General features: G+C 36.5%; 1 protein-coding gene across 1 annotated transcript in view; it reads left to right on the top strand.

The window, feature by feature from the left end:
- Positions 1-20,453, top strand: part of gli2a (GLI family zinc finger 2a) — a 193,727-nt gene that overhangs the window by 116,351 nt on the left and 56,923 nt on the right. The window contains exon 3 of the mRNA XM_061926331.1: positions 14,056-14,161. Within this exon, the coding sequence (XP_061782315.1) occupies positions 14,056-14,161 (106 nt within the window). The remainder of the gene's footprint in view (positions 1-14,055; positions 14,162-20,453) is intronic.

Below are 20,453 nucleotides of genomic sequence, written 5' to 3'. Positions count from 1 at the left end.
CTTATGAAAGACATGACGACAGATATATTTTTTAATGCATTTTAAATAGAAAATAAATAAAGTGTCTGCGCTTATCAGAATCAAAATCAGAAATACTTCAAAAATCCCCGAGGGGAAATTAAGATTTTCATTTTTATACAATGAAGCCACTGTTTAGATTACTTTGTGGCACTTATTTGTATCTTGCACTTGTGTTATTGCGGTGTTATAACACCTCCACTTGATGCACGTCTTGCTGTCTTTCTTTCTCTGTATTTAATTGTTGCTACCTGAGCAAACAACAGTAAATACCTTTTAGCTTTTCCAAAAGTGTTTAATTAACATCTTCTTTTCTTGAAGTTTATGGATTGCAATGCCTTGAAGTTGATACTTCGACTATTTGCTCATAATTAATGCAGGCAGCGCCTGTTTTGTATGTGTCTGTTTAAAAAATAAACCCATAATATTGTTCTGACATGACACATGATATATTTAATTTTCTTTTCAAAGAGTCCACCTGCATGGAATTGCATCGAATCGTACCGCATCGAATCGTAATGTTTTAAAAAGTATTGTTAGTGAGTCGTATCGTAACCCATGTATCGAGATTCACATCGAATTGCCATTTAAAGTAGAGATGCACACTCCTAACATACATACATAAAATACACAAAATTGCATTAAACATGTATAAACGCAGATACAAATAAATAAATAATATATATATATATATTTATATATATATATAATATATATACAGCTGAGATAGACTCCAGCACCCCCCGCGACCCCAAAAGGAACAAGCAGTAGAAAATGGATATACATACATATATATATGTATATATATATATATATATATATATATATATATATATATATATATATATATATATATATATATATTTAATTTTATTTTTTATTTTTTTTAAATGTATTTATTAATTTATTAATTTTTTCATCTGCGTTTATACATGTTTAATGCAATTTTTGGTGTATAATTGTATGAGTTATAGCATAGATTTTGACAGTCATTTAGGAAAAAAAATGCATTTTTGCCTGTGTGACGACTTTAGGGACACCCTCCATTAGTTCTGAGGTCATCTGACGTGTTTCCCAGCTGTTTCTTGTTAGCACCCGAAATCCCCAGAGTTAGCTGGTCGCTGCAGGAAAGTCTTCCCCGGACAAAAAGGCCAGACAAAAAGGGAATTTGTAAGACCCTGCTGTTCTGTGTATGTGTCTTTGTGTGCGTGCGTATAAACAACTGCGTCCTAACATTTTATCTTATCGAGATAGATGAACTCAGAGGGCAGGACTGTGCACTTAAGATGTCCTGCCATGCGTTACGACCACCACTACGAGTCAGCTGAGCAGGTCTTAAACGTCTCGTTTGGCCTTGAAAGCATCACTTTTCCGAGCGAGACTTCAAATGGAATTGTTAAAGTCGTCTTGTGAGAGGCAGCTGTTAACTTAATTTCCTGTGCACTTTCCACTCGCTATGCAGGTTTGGGGACATGAATGGTGTAGCCACTTGGAATGCGATTGCTCCTCCGTAGTAACATTTGTGCGTAAAATCCTAACTGCCACCAATTTCAATTTTGGAGGGGGCCCTAATGAAATCTTCGTTGTAAAAATGCTAAAATATAGAGTATTGTTAACATGGGAACATCTATTGATTAAACTGGCATTTGCTGATATGGTAAAATGTTAAAGATAGCACCTGAACCAATTGGTACTATATTTGTAAAATGCTATCTGACACCTATTTTAATTTTTTAAGAATCCTCAAAGAAATACCTCTGCTAACACTGCTAACAGATAGCATGGTGACAACTTATGTGGATACATTGTAATAACATGGGGACATCCTGTGATTAAATAGACAGTTGCTAAAGTGCTGAGTTGCATGGTGATATGCAAAATGTTTAAATGTTAAAGCTAGCACCTATAAAGATTGGTACTTTGTATGTAAAATCCTAACTGCCACATATTTAAATTTTGGTATAGAATGCTTAAAATGCTTTAAAGCTAACATACTAACAATCTGAGAGGATAAATTGTGATAACACGGGAACATCTGTTGACTTAACATACAGTTGCGAAAGTGCTAAATCTCCTTGAAATATGCAAAATGCTAAACATTTCAATGCCAGTGCCTAGCAATGTAGGTACTAGGTCCTAGATCCTTTTTTAATTTTACAGGAATCCCCGACAAAATCTCAATGCTGACAATGCTAAAAATTAGCATGCTAGCAACCTACGTGGATAATAGGGGTGTCGGAATCGCAATTTTTATGTATTGTTATTTATTTACCGTATTTTCCGCACTATAAGGCGCACCGGATTATTAGCCGCACCTTCAATGAATGGCATATTTCATAACTTTGTCCACCAATAAGCCGCCCCGGACTATAAGCCGCGCCTACGCTGCGCTAAAGGGAATGTCAAAAAAACAGTCAGATAGGTCAGTCAAACTTTAATAATATATTAAAAACCAGCGTTCTAACAACTCTGTTCACTCCCAAAATGTACGCAAATGTGCAATCACAAACATAGTAAAATTCAAAATAGTGCAGAGCAATAGCAACATAATGTTGCTCGAACGTTAATGTCACAACACACAAAATAAACATAGCGCTCACTTTCTGAAGTTATTCTTCATTCGTAAATCCTTCGTCTTCGGTGTCCGAAGTGAAAAGTTGGGCAAATTTACGATCCACTGGCAGATGTTGGCGTCGTCTGGCGCTGCCTCCTCGTCTTAGTGAAGGTGTGTTCGCCTTCTGTCCTCCATTGTTCCCACGCAGTTAGCAGTCTAGCTTCGAATGCCCTGTTGACACCAATATCTAGCGGCTGGAGGTCTTTTGTCAATCCACCCGGAATGACGGCGAGTATTGAATTAAGCGCGTAAGCGTGTCTCTCAATGTGCTGTTATGAGCTAGCAAATATAACAACTACACTACCCAGCATGCAACGATAGTTACGAGCATGCGCGGTAGCCCTGAGAAGCGTTGTTGTATGCTGGGAGTTAGAATGTGGTTATGAGCACGCTGTAAGTAAACGTTGAGAACTCAGTTAACACGCCTCGTCTGCATTATTTATAATTAGACAGACAACACACTTAATAGGAGCCATTTTGGGGTCTTTACATAAACACACAAATGGAAATGAAACGTCACATATCCCAGCATGCACCGCGCGCTTCTTCTACGGGGAAAAAAGATGGCGGCTGTTTACCGTAGTTGCGAGACCTAAACTTTATGAAAATGAATCTTAATATTTATCCATATATAAAGCGCACCGGGTTATAAGGCGCACTGTCAGCTTTTGAGAAAATTTGTGGTTTTTAGGTGCGCCTTATAGTGCGGAAAATACGGTAACCTGAAATATGTTGTAAAAAACCTTTCATTTAAATTTATTTACCAATTATATTGCGAGAATTGCTTTAAATTGAGAATCGTGTTTAATCAAGAATCTATTCTGAGTCAATTTGTCACCAAGAATCGGAAACAAATTTAATTTGTGAGTTGTCTTAAGATTCACATCTCTGGTGGATAAATTGTGCATGATAACATGGGAACATCTCTTAATTTAACAGTTGCTAAAGTGCTGAATAACCATGTGATACGCAAAATGCTAGCGCATATTGCAGTAGGTACTATGTATGTAAAGTCCTTACTGACACCTATTTTAATTTTGGAAGAATCTGTTTACAAAATGTCGATGTTAATATGCTAAAAGCTAGTCTGCTACCAGCCTGCGTGGATACATTGTGATAACATGGGAACACAAATTACTTCAACAGTTGTTAAAGTAATGAATGCTAATGTGATATGCAAAATGCCAAAAATTACAGTCAACATGGAGATAGCAAGGGCTCAATTCTGGTAGTTTCAGGCCGCAATAACACAGTTGTCACCCAAGTAAACGGCCCATGATTGTTAAATGTGTTGCCGTCTTGATGAAGACCAGGACAGGTTTGGCCAGGAGGTATTTCCCAGCCTCCCATTTAAGCCTGGAGAACAGTTTTCCCTGGAGGCACATCACCCCAGGGTGACCCCCAGTTGAGACGGTCTAGATTGATGTCCTCTGCCTCCTTTTCACACACATTGTTTTCCGTTTTGGATATTTCCCCTCTTTCGTTAAAAAAGGCCCAGTTTACGAGGGGGGAAGTGGCGAGCCGGCACTAGGAATGCTGTCATAAGGCAATGAGGACTTTCTTTGTGTGAACCGGCAACTCCTCAGTCAGCTGTGTCTGAGACTTTTAAGGGTTCAAGGCAAGATGGAGATGAAGTAAATTGGCTTCAGTGGAGTTCTTGACAGCAACATGCAGTTATTTATCCAAGGTAAAACAATTAAGTACACAATTTTAGTTGCAATGTTTACCTAGCAAAGCGGCAGCATTGACATGACTGAGATGTTGAAGTGTGATGGTAATCTCTCATCGTCTCTCATTTACCAACAACAATTAGCACTATATATTACTCTCAACAGCTCACAAATGCTCTTAATGTGCGGGGGTAAATGTGTTGGAACATGAATTAATGTTTAAGATGGACAAACACTTGTCAAGCGTAAATCATACACAGAGAATGTCTGCAAATTGTGGACGACAAAGCAGACCTTTGGGGGTGTTTTTTTTTGAAATTATAATGAATTATTCCTAGTATGAGTTATAATTAAGTAAAACAGTACAGTAATGTTGACAATGAGTTCTGAGTATGTGCTTTTACTGATATCTAGTGTCCACTTATAAGTTCCCTTATTTTCCAAGCTATAGAGCGTATTTAAGTTGCACCCACCAAATTTTAGAAGAAATAAATATGTTTATATAAGCCACAGATAAATACCGGTACGACAGATTTTGTAAATGTTTGTTTACATACCTTAAAGCGGCTGATCACTCAAAACAGAAGTCATCATCACGGACCCACTAGCTCTCCAATGAGCCAAACAGACTCAGTAACTCCACTGGGATGTTTTGGTAAATTTACAAAAACGAAACAATACAAAACAAAAGCCAGTCTAAATTAAAAATATTAACACAGACACTTGTTAACGTGTTAGCATATTTGCTAATGCTAACGACGCTAGCTTGATTACATTACGATAGCGTGTACAAATATGCATGAAAACACTCCTACAGACATCACACATAGGACGCTTTAGCAAGTATGAATTGTTTCAGTTATATTGTAAAATTGGAGTGATGAATGAAGAATCTTTTCGAGCAGAAATGCTATGGACGATTATAATTCTGATTCAAGGCACGAAACAGGAAGTACATTTTTAACCCACAGCACTTGCAGTGAGCAAACTCGTCCAAATGATGGTGCCATGGGACAAATAATAACACACCTTCTCAGAGTCTCTGTCGGTGTAATGAAAACTATTTGTTGAATACAAAACATTATGGCCATTGGCGAAGAACAATCCATAAATTTGCGGCATTGTTTTATAAGCCGCAGGGTTCAAAGTATTGGCTTATAGTCCGGAAAATATGGTGTGTGTGGTACAAAACTAGTAAAACATCAATACAGTACTTGCTTTCCTATTTTTTTTTTAAATCCTGTGCTTTTCTAGGTTACAGTATGGTTCAGGAAACACTTTGATAACGAACTTATAAGAACAACCTCGAAACATTGCAACTTTTGCCGTAAGCTTTCAAGGTGACGTGAATTCAGGCAGTTTAAACCGCAACAGTCACAGACAAAAGCCAGCGAAATTGTGGAGGGATTGGCCAATGTTTGTCCTTTAAGAGGAAGGTTACCAAATATATGAGTTTGGGATTTTAATCATTGTACTGATGTGTCAGTCATAAGGGCTTCCCGATTCCTGATTTAGAAAATGTCTTGCAAGTTATGGTGGAACTTGACAAATTGTATATATTAAATGTAAATATCCATCATATCCTTTCTCCCGGTACTCCCCCCCCCCCCCTTGAATGTCTTTCTATACTAACAGTTAACAGTAACCCAGGTGAGACAAGGTCTTAGTAGCACAATTACGGCGTGACCCATCACCTTTAAGTCCAATGTGATGGATCACGTTGGCAGTGAGTCTGATACAGATACTTGGAAGATAGCACCAAATGTATAGATTGGACAGTGACTGATCACAGAAGATAACAGACCAGCTGGGCCTGAGTAGGATCCGTAAACATTCATTGCAGGGGTTGGGATTTAGACCATAAAGTGCTCAGAGCCCTATGACAGAACAGAACACACCTGGAATCAAAGTTGAGAACTTCAAAACGATGAACTGTGAACCAGGTATGAACAAACTACGGCCAGCTGGCTGTCCTTACCTAGACATTAGGACTTCAATCATTCCGTATTCGTGAGGACAACGATCCTCATGTCTTTCCCACTGTACTCTGTCTTGGGCCTGGGTCTTTGCCTGTTCCCATGAAATGTCTTTCAAGTCATGATCCATTGTTCTTCTCCAGGTTGTGAGCGGTCTTCCTCCTTTCCTCTTTCCATCTATTGGCTTCCACTTAAGCGCTATTTCAGGATATCTGTTGTCATCCATCGAACCGCATATTCAAGTCAAACCTTCCTGCGTTGACCTTTGGTTTGAGTCAAAAATCCCGTCTTGGTTCTTTGTGGTACTTCTCTGTTTGTTATAAGTCTCTGCGTGATATTCACAAAAAATGTCTGAGGTGTATATGGTGAAAGCCATCTTCTGTTTGGCTTTTGCTGTCATTTACCATATCTCAGATGCATAGAGTATTAGACTGAGAGAATTAAAGATGGGTAATATGGCCTGAAATCTATATCACAATATAGTGTACTGCAGCCTTCTGTGATAACGATATCTATCACAATATAGGATTGTAAGGTGACCGGTGCTAATAAAGTACTGTGGTACTAATAAATAAAAAATGGCACTATACTGCTTCTGAAAAATACCTGTTCCATTTTTTTAAATTTACGGGCATGACGGCGTGCCGTCGTCACGTCGTGACATTGCTAGTTTTACAAGCAGAGGAGCATGTTCTGCAACGCACAAGCCCAGAGTACTTACAAGCAGACATGGTGTGTAGACAGAAAAGAGAGAATGGATGCAATTTGGCTTAAAAACTAATGATAAAGGTGAAGCTGTAACACTGAAACACCGCTCAGCAAGAGGTGCTTTAAAACATGGCTTGCAAGCTAGCTGCTAAAGTCCAGCCGCAGTCAGCAATGTTTTAGCTACTTCTAAATCACTAATCCTCGCCTCCATGGCGACAAATAAAGTAAGTTTCTTACAAGTATCCTCCCTGCAGGACGAGGAATAGCTAAACATGTTTCACTACCCACCGTAGGAGGATACAATAGCTCATCGCTAACAACAACCTAGTGGTCCTCAATGTAAATAAGCTCCATGGGAGGATCTACACCTGACATCCACTGTAATGATACCAAGTACAAGAGCGTATCTCGTCGATAATACTATGATAACATCGATATTTTTTATCGTCACAAAATCTTTTTTCTTTTTTTAAAATGTATATTATGTTTATAAACTCCGGAAATATGTCCCAGGACACATAAGGACTTTAAATATGACCAATGTATGATCCTGTAACTACTACAAATGTGTGGTATCATCCAAAAATAATGTAAAGTATCCAAACAACAGAAGAATAAGTGTTTATTAAATTTTAACAGAAGTGTAGCTGGAACATGTTAAAACAAATAACCAGATATTAACAGTAAATGAACAAGTATATTGATAATCCATTTTCTACCGCTTGTGCCTCGAATTTGACAAAATAAAAGAATGACAATGGGGGGGGGTGTTGGTATTTATTTGTTTTTATTTATTTATTTATTTTTTTGTCATAAAGAAATACAGTCATGTGTGCTTACGGACTGTATCCCTGCAGACTGTATTGATCTATATTGATATATAATGTAGGAACCAGAAATATTAATAACAGAAAGAAACAACCCTTTTATGTGAATAAATGTGTAAATGGGGGAGGGAGGTTTTTTGGGTTGGTGCACTAATTGTAAATGTATCTTGTGTTTTTTATGTTGATTTAATAAAAAAATAAAAAAAGTTTTTTCTTTTCTCTAAGTTTCTCGTGCGGCCCGGTACCAATCGATCCACGGACCGGTACCGGGCCGCGGCCCGGTGGTTGGGAACCACTGCTTTAAAACATAGATAGCTTGATTCATACCCAGTAGTTAAAGGGGAAGTATTGGTCATCCCAGTGCTGATACTGTTACTTCAAATTTTCAAGCTCTTCCCTTTTCCCTTTTTCTGATTAAATTGTTGTAGTGCCTTTCCATCAAAAGATCATGACAATATGAATACCGACACAAAATGACTTTAAATCCACATTTTTGTGAAGACTTTGGCTTTTAAATGCTGTGGTTTTTGTAACGGGAACGAGGACGTGGAGGCATGGTGGTACGCGGATTGTTCTTCCACGGAGGCATCAGAAACGCCGGAGACAGCTTGCAGGTAGGAGAATGATTTATTCTCATAAATTAGAGAAAACACTACAACACAAACGCGCATATAGCACTGGAAGCTAACGGGATAGCTCACGAGAAATGCTAAAGTGGGATTAAATAGCTCTGTGATTAGTGCTCGGGAACAGGTGAGCTTCCCGGACACTAATCAGAGGCAGGTGAACATAGTCAGCACCCATGACAACCAAGAAAACACAAAACCGGGGTAAATCAAAACCCAAAATAAATTATGATCCGCCACCGGATCATAACAGTTTTAGACGTTTATTGACATGATGAACATACAATTTCACTTTATTGCTTGCTCAAAATAGTTTTTTGTCTCACTACCATTTTTTTTTTTTTTTTTGCATTTTAAAGCTTCGACTTAGAACTTTTTTTTAAAAACCAGTAGTGCAAAATTACAATTATTGCCAAATTTTCAACTGGTCTTAAAATGTTGATCAAGAGTGTATCTCCATCCTCTCTGTTGATTTCCACTGATGGATATTTGCACCCTTCCTGTCTATTGCTCATAAAACCCCATTAAACCCGCCCAAGTTGAAGTTACTTTATTAAAATGATTTGCAATCCTATATTTAATCTACCAACCAAAGTTGCAATTGTCACCATTAATAACTTTTCTTTTACTCTGACAACTGCAGAATAAATGTGTCTGCAATTATACGTGCGTGTGTGTGTGTGTGTGTGTGTGAGTGTGTGTGTGTGTGTGTGTGTGAGCGTGCGTGCGTGCGTGCGTGCGTGCGTGCGTGCGTGCGTGCGTTCGTGCGTGCGTGTGTGTGTGTGTGTGTCTGTGTGTGTGTGTGCGTGTGTGTGCGTGTACATGAGGACGTGTGTGTTGCTGTTGGTACTGTTCTGTGTCTTTAGGAACCCTGCCAACTTTTCTTTATGGAATTTCCTGTCTGAATGACCCCCCACACCCCATTCTGCTCTTCATGTCTCTTTCTCACTGAGGAAGTTGGACTGTCTTGTTTCTTGCACTTCCACTCAAACACAACAAATACTTTTTTTTTTCACTCAGTTGTTGCTGCCGTGGCCTCTAAGGTCTTGATTCTTCTTCTTCTTCTTCTGGTTGAGTACTTCCTCAAAGACATGAGCCCACTCCAAGCCCCATTTCACCGTGGTCCCGTTCCGTACCTCCGATTGTATGTAAAGAGAGACGTATTTTCCATCCACTTCCCTGGAGTCACCAGACTCAAAAGGGCCGACGTTAACACAGAACACCTGGCGTCATCTTTAATGGGAGGCCATGTTTGCACAGGCACTATTATTTTCAAAAAGGCACATTTCTCCACTCCAGTGTTTAAAATGTTAATCCACACTGGTGCAGTTTTAACAGTAAGTCCACACATGAATATATTGACTGGCTGCCATGTTCATTTCATCCAATCAGACCACAGCTGCCCATCAATATAGTGATATATTGCATGGAGCTTTACAATTTATGTTTTTTGGTAATGTGTGTGTTACCACTTTATACCACGGTATAGTGACCGGTATCGAATTCAGTACTTTTATAGCTATCGTCTGTAATACTGAGTACCATTTGAAGTAAAATCAAACAGCAGCATATTTCGATACCTTTGTTGCACATAAATTTATGTCCTGTTGCAGAATCAAGTCCTTGGCGGGCAAACGGCGTGTTCTAATTTTCCATGTGTAACGGGGGCCAGCCGGAGTGGCTGCGCCAGATGTACATTGGTAAATCTCACTCCCTGACTGCTTCAAATAGTGTACTAGCCGCTGGGTTAGCAGCTCGGGCATTTAGCCTATTGGCTAGCACATGTTTCCTCTCAATCAGGCGGTTGTGGGTTCACACCCCGCGGTGGGGGTATGGGGTAGTGTAATACACAACGCAGAGGCAACTACACATGCAAACATGCAATAGAAATAAAGTGCTCAAAAGTAAGACTCCCATTTTTAAGATGAGCTAGCTTGATGGTAGTTTATAGGGGTGTGGGAAAAAATCGATTCGATTTCGAATCGCGATTCTCACGTTGTGCGATTCAGAATCGATTCTCATTTTTAAAAAATCTATTTTTTATTTATTTATTTATTTTAAATTGTATTTTATTTTATTGTATTTTTTTTAATTAATCAATCCAACAAAACAATACAAAGCAATACCATAACAATGAAATCCAATTCCAAAACCAAACCCTGACCCAGCAACACTCAGAACTGCAATAAACAGAGCAATTGAGAGGAGACAGAAACACGACACAGAACAAACCAAAAGTAGTGAAACAAAAATGAGTATTATCAACAACAGTATCAATATTAGTAACAATTTCAACATAGCAGTGATTAAAAATCCCTCTTTGACATTATTATTAGACATTTATAAAAAAAAATTAAAAAAGAACAATAGTGTCACAGTGGCTTTCACTTGCATCACATCTCATAAGCTTGACAATACACTGTGTCTAATATTTTCACAAACATAAAATAAGTCATATTTTTGGTTCATTTAATAGTTAAAACAAATTTACATTATTGCAATCAGTTGATAAAACATTGTCATTTACAATTATAAAAGCTTTTTACAAAAATCTACTACTCTGCTTGCATGTCAGCAGACTGGGGTAGATCCTGCTGAAATCCTATGTATTGAATGAATAGAGAATCGTTTTGAATTGGGGAAAAATCGTTTTTGAATCGAGAATCGTGTTGAATTGAAAAAAAAAGAAAAAGATTTTGAATCGAATTGTGACCCCAAGAATCGATATTGAATCGAATCGTGGGACACCCAAAGATTCACAGCCCTAGTAGTTTACATTGAAAATGCCATATACATGCAGGGTTTCCCCTCTGTGTAATTTATCGTGATAGATAGATAGATAGATAGATAGATAGATAGATAGATGGATGGATGGATGGATGGATGGATGGATGGATGGATGGATGGATGGATGGATGGATGGATGGATGGATGGATGGATGGATGGATGGATGGATGGATGGATGGATGGATGGATGGATGGATGGATGGATGGATGGATGGATGGATGGATGGATGGATGGATGGATGGATGGATGGATGGATGGATGGATAGATAGATAGATAGATAGATAGTACTTTATTGATTCCTTCAGGAGAGTTCCCTCAGGAAAATAAAAATTCCACCAGCAGTGTACAGAATTGAGATCGAATTTAAAAGTAAAAAGTAAATAATGGGGGAAAAAATGGAAACAAAATAGAAAATATTATAATAAAAATAAAAATAAAAAAAAGTGATGGACCGCTACATCAAAATAAAAGCCGCCACACCTTCAATTTTTTTTTTTTTAAGTGAAAGCAAATTAAATTAATATAAAGTACAGTATTGTAGCATCCAGACTGCTTTTAACTCTTATTGCAAACCGTACTCTAACAACAGGCCCAATTCTATCACGTATTCCCTCCCATGCACACACGTCCTTCTCCGTGCTTCACTCCCAGACACACAACAACCCTTGCTTATTCACCGCCGTTCTCCGGAACTCTGACCATCAATAACACATGAACAAAAACATTAACACCGGCAGGTCACTACTGTATAAATGGATATATATAGCCTATTATTTGTGCTCTATTGACTATTGATGAAAATTGGCCGCCGAAAAAAGATTTTGATGTTGTGTTGACATAAGCAATACGCACGGGATTGTCTGGAGAAGTGGCAACATGTCTGCGACGTGGACATACAATAAAATTTACTTATATACCCGCGGACGTGATCTACAAAATGTGTAATCCGAAAATATTAAGAAGACAGTGGCTGCTTTTAAGGACACTTCTGTCTTTAGGTAAAGCTTTGTTCCCGTCTCGTGTAAACAAGAGTGTAGAGTTGCGATCAAGACTCACGACACAAAAACAAAGGAACGGTGTTAAGTAGCAGTCATGCCAATTCAAGCAACATCCACAAACATGTCCTCGCCTCCGGCATCCTGTTACACTTTGTATTTACAACGCTGACTCAAATGTGTTTGACTCCCGAGGAACCACGTTTGACATAGGAGTGCAATCAAAACATGTTGAAATCCACATCTAAATAGTCATTTACAAAGGGGTACCTAATGTAGGCTCTAGACTACTAAGAGCTACACAAGCTACTGTAGACTTACATAATAAGTGTCCTTAATTGAACAATATTGCAGTTTAAAACAGCACATTTATCAATACAAACAAAATCCAATAATTATAGTTGCATATTACTTCCACATACAAAGTCTCCAAGGAAAAAACATATTAGAAAGTATCCCGTCAGAAACTTGTCCGCATCATTCATCTTACTGCGTTATACATTTGTTTTGGCCACTAGGTATCGCCAAAAAAACAATTACTTCAACTTAAATACAGCATAAGTCCATTTCAAATGTTTAATAATAAATAGGTTAGGGTTTTTTATACCTATCATTATTGTCCGTTTGACTAGTTTCACTTGATCAAACATTTTCTAACATTCAATGCTGAAAAAATAATAAAAGTATGTAAAATTTCTGCTGGTATCCAATTTGATTTAATACCGATATCTGGCAATACACAAAACTCCAACAAGATAATATCAAAAGTGAAAAGGTTTTAATGAAAATCAAAGTAATTTTTCCATAAGAAATAATAGTCCAATTAATATGTTGCAGACAGCCAAAAATAAGAATACATGACAACATTTGTAAAGAATAATTATGGTCTTACATGCAGAAAACAATGTGAAATACTGTACATACATATGATTACGGAAATTGATAAGCAAAAATCACTTTTAGCTTGATTGAAGACAGTGATGAGTGGAGTGGAAAGAGGGGAGAAACACACCTTTCTTTCTTGAATTCAATAGTGTTTCTTGCATTCTTTATAAAAGTGCTGCTGCCACTCACAACTTTCTTTGGCCCCATGTCGGATTTTTGTACTCAATAAAAAGAATACAGGACTGATTTTTTGTTTAAGCGTTTGATTTCACGGAATAATATGCGGGCAAATGAACCAGTTTGGCCTTAAGATAACCAAGATGTTTTCAAAAAACCTAGACAACATTTTGGTGAGCATTTTTGCCGAAAATAGAATCATACCAAAAGTGGGGCGTACGCAAACTAAAGTAGCACTTTATTGGTATGAAAATATTAGTTCTTTGATGCACTCTTTATTATCATATTATATCCATCCTTTAAAATTGCAATAAGCGCCTCTACGTCTTCACATGAGCTGATATCGGGATTGATACGGATTAATCCGCTTTGTCACTTGTGTCAGTTTTTTAACTCCGCTTCTTCTCCAAGCGAACTGGAAACAAAAGCATCTCCTTCTCCACAGCTGACAAGGACTGATGAAGATCAGCTGTGCGTTGTTCTAATAAGGCTTCCCATAAACCGACAGACCTTTTTATGGCAGGAAGCTGTTAATGCAGTCTTTGTCTCACACATGAAATCTTGTGTAAAATGTGTGTTGGTGTTATTGGATAGAAAGAGCCATTAATTAAGTGCAGACAGTCTAGAAGGCATCAATTACTGATGGCTCACAGGAAAAACACGCTTCTCATGCTGTTGTGGAGTCACAAGTAAAGAACTCTATCTCAGTTTACGCGTTTGCCTTTTTTAGCGTTATTTCATTAACTTGTTCTCTTGTGTTTATTTCCAGGTGTCCATCATATCTTCCCTACATTCCACACGCCCATCCCAATCGACATGAGGCACCACGAAGGGCGGTACCATTACGAGCCCCACCCTCTCCACACCATGCACGGGTAAGTGTTCTTGGCCCTCGTCCACACATATTGAGGGTCAACAGACTGAAGGAAATAAACAAATTAGGGCTATCAACGCATGTGATTGATAAAAAAAAAAAATTGCATTATCATATAGGAGTGGGCCGAACCCGGAAGACACGCACATTGTTAAGCGGTCTGTGATCACGATGAGAGGCAACCAGTTTCGCTTTAAAAGAGAATTTTAGATTAAAATTAGGTAACTTGTTGGTATTGCAGCGACAAACGTTGTTATTGTCGGCGCACATCAAGTTCAAAATACCATCTTAAAGCGAAGCACGTACTCGAGGATGGCGCCGATAGCAGAAATGCGACATCGACAACAAGCAGAGGAGAGCAACGCTGGCAGTTTACCTGTTGTCAACAAAAGTAGCACAGTTAAGTTAAACATATGCCTTTGCTTAACGGACAGCCACCGCATGTAAGACACCTAACATCTATGAAGACCGAGTCCTGCAAGAAGATGTCATTCATATTACCACAACTGATCTGTCGTACAACAACTTGGTTAGGCACAATTACAGCAAGGCTACACCAACTGTACTGCACAAACAAGAGCATCAAGTTGCAACTACTGGCTAAATGTGAATTTGTTTTGCTTACTGGAGAACATTGATCATCTCTGTAAGTAATCACAACCAGCTGGGGTCACATTCTACCAATAAACGAGATCAGCATTGTCATCTGAAGAGGTAAACAAGCTTGTCTTTTTAAACAACTGGTTAAACTAAAGAAGTGTAAATGCAAATGTAAATGGCACCCTATATGTTAAGTTGTTTATGAGTGTGTTTACTACATTATCGATTAGTATATGTACCTTGTTTGCAATTTTATTGCAGTTCAGTAAAACATAAAAAAAAACTTTCCTGTATAATAATAATAATAATACATTTTATTTATAAGGGGCCTTTCTGGGCACTCAAGGACACCGTACAAAATCAAAACAATAAATTCAAATTGGATAACAACAACAACAAAGATAAAGAAGAAAAGAGAGAAAGGTGTGTTTTTTTGACATTCTGACCACCAAATTGCATTTGTATCCAAGTATTGGAACATTTTCATAAGCAAATTTTTATTCATGCAAGCAAGTTAAAATATGTGATTAATCATATATCAAGAGTGTTATTAACCAGATTAAAAGATAACCAACTGACAGCCCTAAAATGAATGCATCTTTCAAAAAACGTATAATTTCTTCTTATTATAAGTCAATAGTACACGATAACAAAACAAAAGGTTAAAAAAATACCATCTATTAGTCTATTAATTCCTTTGATAATAAAAACGTGCATGTGTCACAATTGAATTAAAATTGTAATCAAACACATATTGTATGTTATTAAATGTGTCATTAATTAATTGAATTAATTCTAAAAAACATACAGTATATTAAATTATTTAATTAATATTTATTTATTTCATGATTCAACTAATTATTTGTTTAAAAAAAATTGTTTTTTATATTTCATCAACTTGTGTGGCAGCACTTCATGAATATATTTTATCCATCCAATTCAGCCGTAAAAATATATTAATTAAATAATTAAATTGTGAAATTAAATAATTATTGAAAACATAATTAATCAAAACATGAAATGATTAAATCGTGAAATGATTACTACAAATTGACTACATCAATTATTAAATATTGAAATAAATAATCAATTATTGAATAAATAATTGATTGAATACTGAAATAGTTATTTAAATTGTGAAATAATTACCAGTAAGAAGAGTATAAGATCTTTGATGGTAACTTCCACCAGATCATCCTACATCCTCCAGCACACAGTAGAATTAGAACGTACTATGTTGATTTTTCCCCAACCCTGACCCTAATCTGATTTTTGGAGTATCTACGAGGTTTGAATTGAACCCGTTTAGGCCCTGGTCAGATCCGGGAAAGTCCCAAAAGAACCCAAGTAGTCCCAACGATGAATGGGGTTACACAACATTTCAGACATTTTGGAGCACCAGGACTTTTAAGAGTTAGTCCGTTTTTGGGTATTTTGGGTTAATAGTCATTTTGGGGGTAATTTGGGACCATCAAGTACATGGACTTGTTCCCAATAAGGGTAGATAGGGTCCAATCCCTTTGAGGACATTTCTGTTGGAAAAAAGTGCCCTTAAAAGTCCCAGCTTCATTTTATAAGTGCCCTAGTCCATATTTTCCTACCTGGAAGGGTGGGCAAACTTTTGAAAGTAGCAAAATAGGGAATGAGCAAGCGAACGATCCTTAATACTGACTGGAATTCATATGATGATCGACTTCTACATGTTGTCCATTTAAAATGCGTCACACAGCACAGCAAAACACAGGGCTTGAAAAAAAACACACCCAAACAACACTTTTCTGCTGAAATTTGTCATGTATCCATCCATTTTCTACTGCTTGTCCCTGTTGGGGACGCGCGGGGGCAGGAGCCTATCCCAGCTGCACTTGGGCAAAAAGCAGGGTACACCCTGGACAAGTCCCCACCTCAGCAAAGGGCCAACACAGATAGACAAAGCTTGTTTATGCGTCCCTCTTTACCAGCAAACCCCCACTTTGCTTTGTATTGCATCTTGGAGCCATTAAATAAACGTTCGACGAGAGAAGCGCCTCTAGTTTCTAGTTTGCACGTATTTTAGAAGCGCAGACGGTTTAATACTTTTGGTATGTTATGTTAAAAATATATATCTTTGTGTTGTTTGAGTTAAAAATATATTTTTGTTTTAAATTATGACCCATGGGCATTAAAGTACTAGAACTTGAACTTGGCTAACCAGACTAACAGGCAGACCAGACCAGACTAAGCTAAAACAGCAAAAAAAAAAAAAGTTAAAACAGCTTGTTTCGGATATGCCAAAAACCACACACAAACTGAAATGTGATACATTACATCAGGCCCGACCCTAACCAATCTGGCGCCCTAGGCAAGATTTTAGGTGGCGCCCCTCCCCACATCGGCAGTGAAGTGTATATACTCACAAGAACCCGAATAGCTTTGTCTTTGACCTTTTTTTTTTTACTTACAACTATACCTAATATATAAAGGGGTGGAAAAGTGACTATTACCTGCAGGGCAAACATTAGCTAACCAGAAGGCAATAACAATGTCAACAAAAAACACCTGCTTAAAAGATCTAATACAAACATTTATATGCACGTACAACACTTAGAACTTTTAGCATATCAGTATGTGGAATTAAATGATGGAATGGATTAAGTAAAGAAGTTAAAAATTGTACTGATATGATCCAGTTTAAGAGGTTGTTCAAAATAATAGTGCTTACAGAGCACATTGAAAAACTGTTCAATAACAGATTAGAGAGTTTCATAAATAAAAATAGAATACTTGAAGAAAATCAATATGGATACAGAGCTAATGTTTCAACTTCGATGGCTTTAATTGATATTACAGAAGAAATTACCAATGCTATAGATAATAAAAAATGTGCGGCAGCAGTTTTTATGGATCTAACTAAAGCATTTACACAATTAATCACAATATTTTAATTAAAAAAACTAGAACGATATGGCATCAGAGGGTTAGTCTTAAACTGGATAAGAAGTTATCTAATGAACAGGAAACAATACGTGAAGGTAGGCGAACACACCTCTACAACGCTAAATATATCCTGTGGTGTACCTCAGGGATCAATACTAGGACCTAAATTATTCAATCTATATATAAATGACATTTGTAAAGTTACAAAAGATTTAAAGTTAGTATTATTTGCGGATGATACAACAGCGTTTTGTTCAGGAGAGAACACACAGAAGATACTACAAATAATAACAGAAGAAATTAACAAATTAAAAAGATGGTTTGACAAAAGAGACTATCGTTGAATCTCAGTAAAACTAAAATAATGCTATTTGGTAACAGTAGAAGAGAAAGTCAAACACAAATACAAATAGACGGAATAGAAATTGAAAGAGTAAATGAAACCAAATTTCTTGGTATAATGATTGATGATAAATTGAACTGGAAATCTCACGTAAAAAATATACAACATAAAGTAGCAAGAAACACGTCAATAATGAATAAAGCAAAACATGTTCTAGACAAAAAATCACTTCATATTCTCTACTGCTCACTAGTGTTACCATATCTGAGTTATTGTGCAGAAATATGGGGAAATAATTACAAAAGTACACTTCATTCATTAACGGTGTTACAAAAAAGATCAGTTAGAATAATACATCATGTTGGATATAGAGAACACACAAATCCTTTATTTATTGAATCAAAGATACTGAAATTCTACGACATAGTGAATTTGCAAACAGCTAAAATTATACACAAAGCAAACTATAACCTGCTACCCAAGAATATACAACAATTCTTCTCAAAAAAAGAGGAGAAATATAATCTTAGGGAGAAATGTAATTTAAAACATTTGTATGCACGTACAACACTTAAGACCTTCAGTATATCAGTATGTGGAATTAAATTATGGAATGGATTAAGCAAAGCAATCAAACAATGTACTAATATGATCCACTTCAAGAAACTCTTCAAACTTAAAGTGTTTACAAAGTACAAAGAAGAAGAACCATGATAAACATTCTGAATTTATTTAACTCATCCATTCTTTCATTCTTTCACTCACAAAATAATCTTACTTATCTCAACATATGAAATGTAACTTACTTCACCAATTATCATTTATTTACTTATTTTATTGTGATTACTTATGGAGTATATTTTGAATAAATTGAGAACAGGAAGTGAACAAAGGTTTTAGCAACTGTTATGTAAAAGAAAAGGGGTAGGATTAAATAAGCTCTGCTTCTTCCTACTCCTTTTCGAACATGTTGAAAAGAGAAACTGGAGATTGTGATGTATCATGTTGTATACTTGCATGTTCGAAATAAACTCAAACTCAACTCAACTCAACTCAGAGTACAAAGAAGAAGAATTATGAGAAATACTTTCAACTAAGGCTGCAGCTAACGATTATTTTTCTATCGATTAATCCATAGATTATTTTTTCGATTAATCGGTTAATCTATAGATTATTTTTTTCGATTAATCTATAGATTATTTTTCCTTTTACCGATTATTTTTTTTATTTAAAATGAAGATGAAAAAATAAATGTTGGCCAGTTTTTTCAAAAGGCATGACTTTTATATACAAAAAAAAAAGTATGGCCACTCAGTCAACATTGACAACAACATGACAAAATATTCTGTAACAATGTAAACATTTAAAACTTTTAACATTTAACAAAATTAAAAGTAGCTTATTTGCTTTTTAATGTGCAAATATAAAAGTAAACATCCAGTGCAAATCTTAATATTCTGCAATAGTATAAGCATTTCTAAAGTAAAAGTATTGCTTATTTTGCTTTAAAATGTGCAAAAATAAAGATAAACATCCAATACAAAAAAGTGCAAAACGAAATATTCTGTAACAGTGTAAACATTTCAACAAAAGTAAAAGTATTGCTTATTTTGCTTAATAACACAACAATGATAGTATGATTAAAGTGAAAGTTAATTGTTGGTTTGTACATAGTATATGTAACTGTTAATGTTGTAAAAGGTATTTGCACAACTAATTAACGTTAGCGTTAAAGAGGAGCGCGTCTTTGTAAACACTGAACAGGCATGCCAAACGCGCCTCTCAGAGCGAAACAGTGTTTTAGTTTATGAATTTACAACGCAGATACAAATGACACATTCATGATTTTGTGTAATGATGACAATGTATACTCACGCGGACGATTGACTAGTTGATGGTGATGGCAAGAACGCTGTCGGGTGTTTTCTTTTCAAATGTTCCTTCATAGCCGTTGTGCTGCTATGATAGGCCATTTCCGCTCGACACAGTGTGCATACAACAACTGTCAAGTGTTTTGCTTTTTTCGCTGTGCTTATCCCACACTTGAAGGGATGTACCAATGCTGAATGTGGCTTCTGGATTTCACTCAAAAGACCAGACCGTAGTTACTTTTTCCTTTTATTTTCCTTTAGTTTGCAACAGTTTTTCCAACCAAGAAACAGCTTATTGTTTCTTCTTTAGTCTTTTTAGCAGTCTTTAGCAGTGTTAATAGACTTTAGTTTCTTTAGCTGTCATTAGCTGTCTTTAGTAGCCTTTAGTAGCCTTTAGCTTCTTTAGTAGGTGAAAAACCTTTAAGGACAAAACACCACAAGATTAACATGCTGTAAAAAATCAATCAATTATCAATCCCATAATTTACAACTATTAATTAGCTATCAAACTCTTAACCATTAAACAAGTGCAAGAAAATGGACACATCTTTTCCCTTTAAGTT

The sequence above is a fragment of the Nerophis lumbriciformis genome, linkage group LG31 (assembly GCF_033978685.3).
Source record: "Nerophis lumbriciformis linkage group LG31, RoL_Nlum_v2.1, whole genome shotgun sequence".
In the NCBI taxonomy this organism is placed as follows: domain Eukaryota; kingdom Metazoa; phylum Chordata; class Actinopteri; order Syngnathiformes; family Syngnathidae; genus Nerophis; species Nerophis lumbriciformis.
The sequence above is the reverse complement of the archived record's forward strand: the minus strand, read 5'-3'. Positions and strand labels throughout refer to the sequence as shown.